The sequence below is a fragment of the Pelodiscus sinensis genome, chromosome 18 (assembly GCF_052426305.1).
Source record: "Pelodiscus sinensis isolate ZL-2025 chromosome 18, ASM5242630v1, whole genome shotgun sequence".
NCBI classification, from domain to species: Eukaryota; Metazoa; Chordata; order Testudines; family Trionychidae; genus Pelodiscus; species Pelodiscus sinensis.
Window position 1 is genome coordinate 3862564 of NC_143069.1, and position 11061 is coordinate 3873624.

An 11061-nucleotide genomic window follows, 5' to 3' on the forward strand; every position below is an offset into this window, starting at 1 on the left:
AACAACAATACTGTTTATTAAACAGAAGAGAAAGGGGCTATGGGAGTGTTGCATTTAAAAAAAAAAAAACTCTGCTAAACAAACCCTCAAATGTAACAGAGAGAGAACCACGCCTCCCCCCCACCATGGGTAGTTGCAACTACAAAACGCGGTAAAACGCTACGGAGAGGCCCATTTTCGCATTCAGTCCTTTTCTGCCATGATTTTCAAATAAAACTCGCAGCAAACGCCTGCAAACGATTCCTGCGGAGTGGAAACAAATAAATACCAATTGGCTTGGGCAAAGGAGGTGAAAACAAAACACATGTAGCGGAGGCAAATGTCTCGCAGCCGTCCATCCCGACGGCTGGTCCTTCCGTGCTGGTTCCCTCCCAGCCGAACTCGCCGCGGGGCCAGGATACAACCCCCCGGCTGCCGTGGGGATTTAAAGAAATGAGGGTGACTCTGGACACGTTAGTTCCACCCTGGACTTGAAATGCAAACTCCGAAACAAACAGCAGAAACCGAAAATTTCCGTTCCAAGCACCTTCGGGCGCCTCCCTGGGGAAAGGTCCCGTGTTTTTGTCCCAGGGCGGGGAAGGTGTCTTCCCCTGCCGTTCACCGGCGCACGACGAAGCCGGCCGAGTTGCGCCCGCGTTTGCAGTAGAGGGACTGCTTCTCTTGATTCTGCGGGCAGTATTTCAGCGTATGGGCCCTGTCGCCCGTGGCCCCGCACACCGGGCAGACGTAGTTGCGCAGTATGGGACACAGCACGGTGCCGTCGGCTTGCTTCAGCGGGTGGGAGGAGTAGACCTTCTTGGACTCCCCGTTGTGCCGGCAGAAGTTGCATATGAGTCTGCCGGGCGTCGGAGGGGTGCCCACCCTATTCTGCTCCTCTGAACCGCTGCTACTGTTGCTCCTGTTCCAACCCGATGGTTTCAGGACCAAAGTGTCCTCCAGGGTCATGTGAAGAGGATCCACAGGGAGGCAGAAGTCTGGGGTCTCGCAGGGGAGCAGACGCCTGGATCCCCTTCTGTGTTCCTCAATGATTTCCCCAAGCACCTTGGACAGGTTCAGGTAGTCCCGCCACATGTTGAAGTCATGTGCGAGCGTGGCTGGCGGACAAGGTGGCCTGGGAAGCATGGTGCTCCTCGGAGCAGCCCCCTCCTCTGCAAACAGCCCCTCCACCCTAGCTCCTTTAATAGGCTTGGCCTGCAGTAGGCAGCATGTGCCAGCAGGCAGCACTGTGCCCATTCAGTGCAAAGAGGTGGAGTCTGGGATTTAAAGGGCCAGACACCAAAACCCTCCGCGCCGGAGTTTGACGGGCTAATTCTCAAGGCTCAGCGGTCGGAAGTCTAGTGGTAATCAGACTCTCCCCTCTTCTAGAAATCCAAAGTCCATGTTCCCCTCCGTTCTGCGCCCGAAACTCGTGTCCTAGCGCAGGGGCAGGCCATGACTTTTGGCCAAGCTCAAGACTTCATGGTGGAGGCCTAGTCAAGATCCAGACTCCAGAGAAAAGAATACGGAGAACAATGATAATACTAAAAGAGTTTTGGGGCCATTCGAAAGGATCTTGTGCTCTGGATTTGGTCCCTGGTCTTCTGCCGGTTGATGACCACTGTCCTTGTGCATTGCTGTCAGAGGTCAGGATCAAACCTAGGACCCTGGGACCTTACTGTGGGAGCCTCCTATTGCATGAGCTAAAAGCCATGCCGCTCTTAGCAAGGGTTGTAACAGACTTATCCTACAGGCCTGCAAAATGCCACTAGTTAGCTGCAGACCATGTTCGTGGGGCAGAAGTGGATACATATTTTATACCCATACAGGGTCCATGTGATGGGGATGGTCGCGCTGAGCCACCCTGGCTTACGGAGGTGTCACAAAACACATCCACAGAAGTTGCAAATGCAACTTCGTTGTAGCTCCCCCGCATTTAACCTTCAAGCCGAGTCAGAACAACATCAGTTAAAAGCGTTTTTAAAGACATTTTAAAATGTTTCAAGGGAGCTTTAGCTGCTCCAGCCCATAAACACTCTTCTGTTCCCCCCCGCCCACCCAAAAAAGCCAACCCACGTGCGCTTATCTGCTAAAAATTGCCCTACTCAGTTGCAAAGATTGAGAGAGATGTTAACAGAAGGGCCATTAAAAAAGTAATTGACAAAAGTAAGAGAAACTGACCAGCATATCTATAGCAAAGAGTTACTTCACCACGGCTGTATCTACACTGGCAAGTTATTCCGGAAAATCAGCCGCTTTTCCGGAAAACTTGCCAGCTGTCTACACTGGCCGCTTGAATTTCCGGAAAAGCACTGACGATCTAATGTAAAATCATCAGTGCTTTTCCGGAAAAACTATACTGCTCCCGTTCGGGCAAAAGTCTTTTTCCGGAAAACTGTTCCGGAAAAGGGCCGGTGAAGACAGCACAGTACTGTTTTCTGCAAAAAAGCCCCGATCACGAAAATAACGATCGGGGCTTTTTTGCGGAAAAGTGCGTCTAGATTAGCCACGGATGCTTTTCCGCAAAAAGAGCTTTTCCGGAAAAGCGTCCTGCCAATCTAGACGCGCTTTTCCGGAAATGCTTTTAACGGAACACTTTGCCGTTAAAAGCATTTCCGGAAAATCATGCCAATGTAAACATACCCATAGGTATTCCAGCATAACTCAAAGGCAGAGTAAATAATCTGGAAGAAAGTCATAAGAATGGCCAATACTGGGTCATTCTACGTATCCGGTCTTCTAGCAATGGCCAATGCCAGGAGCCCCAGAGGGAATGAACAAGACAGGGAATCCTCAAATGATCCATCATGTGTTCCCAATTCCCAACTTTTGGCAAACAGAGGCTAGGAACATCAACCCTGCCACTCTCGGCCAATAGCCATTGAAGCACCGAACCTCCATGAATATATCTAGCTCTTTTTTGAACCATGTTGTAGTCTTCGCCTTCCCAATATCCTCTGCTTGTGCGTTGGGGGAAGCAATATTTCCTCTTGTTTGTTTTCAACCTGCTGTCTTTTAACTTCACGGGGCCCCCTTAGTGCTTGTGTTGGGAGAAGGAGTAAATAACACTTCTTTCTTTACTTTCGCCACATCAGCTAGGATTTTAGGCCTCTATCCTCTCCCCCTTTGGACGTGTCTTCTAGCCGGAAAGTCCCGCTCCTGTTAATCTTTCCTCTCATGCAGGCCTGCACAACTTGGAAAGCGGCGAGGGCCATATTACTGCAAAGAAAACAGCCACAGGCCACAAGGGTAGGGTTTTTTGGGGGGGGGGGGGGGTGATACTTTATTAAGATTTTTTTCAATTAAATTAGGCTTGCACAACATACGGCTCCCAATGCCCTTCCCCTCTCCTCTCCCAGCATCACCCTGTCCCCCGTCCCACTGACATCTCCCCTCCTGTCCTTTTCCTCATTGTCTCCACTTGGCCCCCTAGCATTTGTCTGTCCTGCACCCTGACCCTTGGTGCCTTCTCCTTTTTCCTGACCTGCCCCCCTCCCCTCCCCTACTTGGCTTCTGCCTTCCAGTTTGCGGGGCTGCCGGAGCCTTTTTGAATCCGGCGATCGCTGGCCGTGACATCACGACGTCACATCACACCAGCATCCTGCCCTCTGGCTCGCGCCCCGCCTCCTCGCGCCGGAGCCGCATGCAGGCAGCCCGGCGGTGAAAATCACCGCACTTCCCCCTCCCCGGCAGCGCTCCACTCCTCCACCCGGAGGGCGGACTGGATAGGACCGCGCCGCCTGTAGTCGTCACAGGCCGCACAGTGAGCCCCTGCGGGCCGCATGTTGTGCAGGCCTGCTCTTACGGGTGCTGTTCCATACCCCTCATCATTTTTGTTGCCCTTTTCTGTACCTTTCCCAGTTCCAGTCTATGTTTTTCGAGATGAGGCAGCCACACCTGGGTGTCATGTTCAAGATGCGGGCGTCTCATGAGTGCAGCAAGGCAGTCTGGTATTTTTGTCTGTTGCTCTGTCCCTCTAAAACGATTTCCAACATTCTGTTTGCGTTTTCGCCGGCCGCTCCACACGGAATGGACCGATCGCAATGACTCCATCCAAAATCTCTGTCTCCAGTGGCAACAGTTACTTTACACCCCCCCAGTGCGAATGGAGAGTTGGGAGCCTGTTTTCCAATGTGCTTTACTTTGCATGGATCAACACGGAAGTGCATCAGCTACGTGGTTGTCCAGTCCCACAGTCTGGTGAGAACCCTTTGTAACTCTTTGCAGTCTGCAGTGGGCTTACTGCTCTTGAGTAGTTTTCTATCCGCTGCCAGGTTTGCCACCTCCCTGTTTCTCAATTTAGTTCGGAATAGAGTGTGCACACAGGGGTATAGTCTCCGAAAGCTCATGGTACCATCGACATGTTTTGTTAGTCTTTGAGGGTACGTCTAAACTACATGCCTCCGTCGACGGAGACATGTAGATTAGCCAGATCGGCAGAGGGAAATGAAGCCGCGATTAAAATAATCGCGGCTTCATTTAAATTTAAATGGCTGCCCCGCTCTGCCGATCAGCTGTTTGTCGGCAGATCGGGGCAGTCTGGACGCGACGCGCCGACAAAGAAGCCTTTCTTGATCGGCACAGGTATGCCTCGTGAAACCAGGTTTACCTGTGCTGATCAAGAAAGGCTTCTTTGTCGGCGCGTCGCGTCCAGACTGCCCCGATCTGCCGACAAACAGCTGATCGGCAGAGCGGGGCAGCCATTTAAATTTAAATGAAGCCGCGATTATTTTAATCGCGGCTTCATTTCCCTCTGCCGATCTGGCTAATCTACATGCCTCTGTCGATGGAGGCATGTAGTCTAGACACACCCTGAGGTGCTGCAAGACAATTCGTTGTTTTTTTAAGTTTTTCCAGTGACAGACTCACTCGGCATCCCCTCTGGAGCGTTTGGAACAGCCGAGTCATCCCAGAATTGCCGCAAATAAATTATTTTTCTGCTAGAACCCTTCCCGAAGAACTCCAAAGACTCCTGGGGCACCTTACAGACTAACAGCTTTACTAACAGGACCTGGGGGTTACAGTGGATGAGAAGCTAGATGTGAGTCAACAGGGCGCCCTTGTAGCCAAGAAGGCTAATGGCATATTAGGTTGCATTAAGAGGAGCATTGCCAGCAGATCCAGAGATGTCATCATTCCCCTTTATTCGGCTTTGGTGAGGCTGCATCTGGAGTATTGTGTCCAGTTCTGGGCCCCCCACTACAAAAAGGACGTGGACGCGTTGGAGAGGGTCCAGCGGAGGGCAACCAAAATGATTAGGGGGCTGGAGCATATGACTTATGAGGAGAGGCTGGAGGGAGTTGGGTCTGTTTAGTCTGCAGAAGAGAAGAGCGAGGGGGGATTTGAGAGCAGCCTTCAACTTCCTGAAGGGAGGTTCCAAAGAGGATGGAGAGAGGCTGTTCTCAGTAGTGACGGATGCAGAACAAGGAGCAATGGGCTCAAGTTGTGGTGGGAGAGGTCCAGGTTGGATATTAGGAAAAACTATTTCACTAGGGCTGTGTCCAGACTCAGGGTTTTTTTCGAAAAAAGTAGCCTTTTTCGAAAAACTTCACCTAGACTGCAGCCGCGTTCTTTCGAAATTAAATCGAAAGAACGCGGCTTTTCTTTCGACGGCGGTAAACCTCATTCCACGAGGAAGAACGCCTTCTTTCGAAAGTGCTCTTTCGAAAAAGGCGTTCTTGAAAGCAAACAGGCTTTTTAGAAAGAGAGCATCCAGACTCCTGGGTGCTTTCTTTCGAAAAAGCGGCTTGCTTTTTCGAAAGTTCCGCTGCAGTCTAGACGCTCTCTTTCGAAAGAGGCTTGCAGTCTAGACATAGCCTAGGAGGGTGGTGAAGCACTGGAATGGGTTCCCTAGGGAAGTGGTGGAGTCTCCATCCCTAGTGTTTAAGTCTCGGCTTGACAAAGCCCTGGCCGGGTTGATTTAGTTGGAATTGGTCCTGCCTAGAGCAGGGGGCTGGACTTGACGACCTTCTGAGGTCTCTTCCAGTTCTATGGTTCTATGATTCGGGCATAAGCCAGGGGTGGCCTACCTGTGGCTCTTCTGAAGTTATTATGCGGCTCCTTATTCAGGCGCCGACTCTGGGGCTGCAGCTACAGGTGTCAACTTTCCAGTGCTCAACTCCTGGCTCCACCTCCTCCTCCAAGTGTACTGTCCTCATTCCTTCCCTCCCCCACCGGGCCTCCTGAGTGCCATGAAACAGCTGCTTGCCGAGGGCAGGAGGGGTGGGGATGGAAGCAGAGGAGACTGACAAATTGATGGGGACAACTGACAAATTACTGCAGCTCTTCGGCGATGTACATTGGTAAACTGTGGCTCCTTCTCAGGCTCAGGTTGGCCCTACCTGGCATAAGCTTTCGTGGGCAAAAACCCACATGGATGCATGGCGTGGAAATGAGAGAGGCAGGCATTATTATACTAGAAGAAGGGCAGATCAGGGAGAGACCGTGGAATAATGTGAGTTTGTTTTGGGGTAGACAACGCCGGAGGAAAGACAAGGAAATGAAATGCAATGAAGCTTGCGCAGGTTGAAACGTGGCGCCGTCGGTATTAAAAGGTGTGAGCTGTGAGGGTTAAATCCTAAAATTGGCCAGCGCTGAGGTTGTCTTGTTTGCCTCCCGCCCAGGCAATTATGGGTTGATTTCATTGAGATTGGTCCTGCTTCGGGCAGGGGGGTCTCTTCCAACCTACGATTCTATGATTCTAACGCGCGTGACTACACCAGGACCGTGCTAACGTCGCCTGAGAAAACAGGAATAGTGAAATCCACTATGGAGACTCACCGCTAGGCCCGGTTACCATTTAGTATAGTCCAGTTTGGGGCTCAGACACACACACACATCGGCACTTTTATGGTCGGACGCTGCTCCTCGGACTTCAGAGCAAAATGCAGCCTTGGATGGCTGCGCCCACGAAAGCGCATGATACCATCTACCTGTTTTGTTAGTCTATAAAGTTCGAACTAGGGATGCAAAAGTAGGCGACCGAAATTGCTCATGAAGCGGGGATTTAAATCGCCCGCGCTTCATTAGCATGATCTCGCCGGCGCGTAACTCGGCTCAACAGCTGTTTTGAAAGTGAAAGTGCGCGCCGGGACGCGTTCCTTCGAACCAAACCCCTTCCTAGTTTTTTGATGGACTTGATGACCTTCTGAGGTCGTTTTTTGAGGCGTAATGTTAATGTGAACTGAGGGGTTTGGTTCGAACGAACTCATCCCGGCGCACACTTAGCCCCCCTTAGAGCTGCCATCAGGCACCGCACGGCCCCCGGCCCCCAGCCCCGGGCACGCGGCGCTTGATGGCAGCTCGAAGGGGCACCATGCGGCCAGGCGCACGACGCCCCTTACAGCTGCCGTCAGGTGCCACACTCCGGCTGCCTGGCTAGTCCCCCCCGCTTAATCCAGCCTTCCCCCAGGCACAAGTAAGCGTGATTAGAAATAACCAGCTTATGGGGCACTGCTTTGGGGGCTCTTGGAAGTCCCAGGGTGTTTGTCTGGATCTGTGTCTGCTCCCCGCCCCTGGTTCCACTCCGTCTGGAACAAGTTGGAAGTTTGTTTCTTTCCCTGATACCTCCCCCACCCTCTGTGCCCTGGGGAGACAACGGCAGCCGCTCCTAATCTTCCCAGGAGACTTGGCCCCCTTTCTGGAGGCTGATTTGCCCGGCGTACCCCCAAACTGCCTTCAAAGCCACCGGGGTACAAAACCGGACCTCAGAACGTGCCCCAGCGCCCAGTGACTTCTTTGTCTCATTTTCTCCCCTGGCCATTTGAATTGGCCCTGGTGCTATCCTGGCAGCCGGTGGTAAAACAAGGCAAGGAGCTAGGGGGAAGTCCTCTGCGTGCCCCCTGGCAGAGAGCCCCTGGACCCACTCCAGGGCTTAGCAAAGGAGACGCAGACAGGGAGGAGAGACGAGACAGCCGCGGTGGTGAGGACGGAAGGTCAGATGACGGCTCTGACTTACCTGCTCTGTCTGGGCGGCTGGGGTGAGGCTCAGTGTGTCAACACAAACCGGGCAAAGAAAGTGGGAATTGTCCATGCTTGTGTTCGCCGCTGTCTGCCTCAGTTTCCCCTTTGCTTTGCATTGTTACCCAGGGAAGGAGAAAGAGCTCTTGGGTCACAATGTGGGACATGTGGCGGGGAGGACGTTCAAAGCCAAGGCCTCGCACAGAGCCGGTGACACTCACACACAACCCTCCCCCACTCTCCCCCCCCCCCCCGCCTGTGAGGCTGGATTGGGGCCGGTGACAGGGAGCTGGATTCCCCAGACACCTGGGTTCTGCCCGGGTCTGCGATTTGTGAGGGACCAGCCGCCTGCAGCTGCGGGAGACCCAAGAAGAGCAGCTAAAGGGGGGGGGGTCACCTCACCCCAGCCCCTCTCGGGCTTGCACAAGGGGCCTGATCCTGCAGTTCTCCCTCGGGCAGAGCTCCCACTCAGGTCATCCCTGCCTTTGGCCTGCCTGCCCTGGGCAGCTTTCAGGGAGGGGCCCAGTGGGCGATCTAACCCCAGGAAATCGCCCGAGGAGCCCTGCAGGGCCTTAGCCCCCAAACCCAGCTGGGTTGGATACACACGGGACGACTGCGTGGAGGAGAGGGGGACTGAGACCAGGCTGGGGGGCAGTGAGCTGGTCTTCTGCAAGGGTCTGAGGCTCAGCAAGAGCAAGGCAGCGGGCGGATCCGGTCGACTGGCTGGAAAAGCGAGCCAGGACGAGCCGCTGGGCGGGGGGCAGTGGAGAGAAGAGCCACAGCAGGCGCTGGAGAGGCCCCGGAAGGAGACGTTGCTGGGAACGGAGCCCCAAAATGCATGGGAGGAGAGTTCCGGGGTCTGAGTCAGGCTGCGGTTGCAGCTCAAATTAGGGGCTGCCGAGGGACAAGGGAGGCCTGGGGGGTTACAGCTGTGGCTGCGTGTTCGCGGCCTAGAGAGACGTGGCTGGGAACGGGGCGGGCGACTCGGCAGCCAGGCGGCCGGCTTGCAAGAGGAAACCCCAGGGGAGCGGCTCCTGGATGGGCCCTAGGAGGGTGCTCCCCAGAGAGGGGACCCCTAGCGGCAGCTGCAAGGGAAGAGAAAAGGGGAGGATGCCCAGGGCTCAGGTGTTGGGGGTGCCAGCAGCGGGACACGGCTGCCCAGTTACTGACGGCCCATGCAGGGGGTAGCCGGCCCCCTGACCCTAACAGAGAGACCGTTCCCCAGCAGGGGCCACGATCTAGAGACAGCTGAGTTCAGACCATGTCTATGCTGCCACTCGTTAAGGGAATTTGAGGCCGGAAGGGGAACGAGGGCCCGACCAAATGCACAGTCCATGTTGGTCAATTTCACAGTCGTTGGATCGGAAAACTAGTCCACAGCCCGATGTCAGCGATTTAAATCCGAAAAGTTGTGACTGGGGGGGGGGGGGGGGGGTGTGCTGGCCCAAAAAGGGGTTGTAGGGAGAGGGGAGTCGCGAGGTTGTTGTAGGGGGCACTGCATATTTGCCTCCCTTACTGCCCGTCAGAGCTGGGCCGCTGGAGAGAGTCGGCTGCTGGATACGCCTCCCTTATTACCGCTCTGCTGCTGGTAGGTTTCTGCCTTCCGAGCTGGGCTCCTGGCCAGCAGCCGCCACACTCCGGCTGCCGGCTTTGGAGGCCGTGCAGAAATAAGGTCCCTAAAATAACCTTGCAACCCCCCCCCCCGTAACTCCCTTTTGAGTCAGGCCTCCCGCCTACCCCAGGCTTGCTTCTAGGCGTTCGCCCACTTCCCCGCATGCCGAGCGCAATGCCCCTCGTCAGACACCGGCGTTTGGGTCTGCGGCAGGCTAACGGGTTTCTACCACGTGCAGGGACCAGAAGAGACTCAGGTGCCTGAGGTCTCAGATCCACGTGCTACTCTACTGGAGAAGGGGAAAATCCCCAAGGTCCCTGCCGATCAGAAATCCCCCCGCAACCCCAAACCCGGCGAGAAACCAGGCCCCGTGAACAAGCCACAGCGTCCGAGGCGGCAGACGGGGGCTCTCCGGACTGAGTCTGAGCAGTGAGACTTGTCAGCCACAGGGCAGTCTGCCCAGCCGCGCGTCCCCGCTCGACCCCTGTGCGGTGAAACCACCTCAGAACCTGGGAGACACCGACCTGCGGCCGAGAGTCCCAGGGGGAAGCAGCTGTATCTGCTGCCAGCTCCGAGCCCTGTAAAATCCAGGCAGGTGCAGGGGGGAGATATGGGGGCTACTCCTTTGTTCGCCTCTGACCCAGACAGGCCCAGGTGCAAACCCGCGAAGGGGCGGGGGAAGGGTCCTGCCTTCCAGCTGGGTGTGGCTCAGGCTGAGACTCCAGCTGGAGTGGAGAAACTGAGGCACAGCTGGGTGTGGCTGTAGCTGTGTCTCTCCTGCCAGCAGTGGGGAAACTGAGGCCACTGAATTTACTGCATGATTCCTCCCAGCAGCCAGGAGCTGGCTGCCTGTAACAGAGGACCCTTTCCAGAGATCGAATGGGGATATCGGGGGTCCCCCTCAGTCAGGGACCCCAAATCGCTCCCCACTGGGGATGGAGAGAGAAATATGGCCCCGGGGGTGTCAAATGTTCACACTTGGATGTGGAAAAAGATTCCTTGGACACTCACAGCCCTGGAAGGGGTGGGGGGGTCGCCCCCTGGGAAGGCTGGGGGATGGGTCCAGGGTCTGACCAGCTCTGCATTGGCCCAGGCCTGTCCTGGCCCGATGGATCCAGGGGCTGCATTCTCCCCATCCTTGGGTGGGGGAGCCCCAACCCAGCCAGTGCAGCTGGCCTCCTCCGGGGGTTATCATGCTCCACAGCAGGCAAACCTGGGAGCCAAGGCGAGGAGTGGCCGGATCAGATCACCGTTCAACCCCACAGGTTTGGGGTAATGGGTACATGGGGTGGTGTGAGAACGCCCGGTGTGCCATCCATCCGGGGCGCTCTGCAGGGGTCTGACACCCACGCAGGAATCGGAAGGACGGTCCGGCGAGTAGGGTACCACCCTGGCACCTGACAAACCCTGCTCTGATACCCTCTGTGACTGTGGGCAAGTCATTGCTATCTCGTGCCTCAGTTTCCCCATGTATAGAATGAAGAGAATGGCCTTAGTACATTTGAGATTGTGAC

The 11061-nt window shown here is 55.2% G+C and overlaps 1 protein-coding gene across 1 annotated transcript; it reads right to left on the reverse strand.

Moving 5' to 3' along the window:
- Positions 1-2344, reverse strand: NANOS2 (nanos C2HC-type zinc finger 2). The gene has a single exon (XM_075915469.2). The coding sequence runs from the start codon at positions 1231-1233 to the stop codon at positions 598-600; it is 636 nt and encodes a 211-aa protein (XP_075771584.1). The 5' UTR covers positions 1234-2344; the 3' UTR covers positions 1-597.
- Positions 2345-11061: the final 8717 nt, after the last annotated feature.

Coding starts and splice junctions, on each gene's coding strand:
- NANOS2 (XM_075915469.2), bottom strand. CDS start 1,233: ATGGGCACAGTGCTGCCTGCTGGCACATGCTGCCTACTGCAGGCCAAG.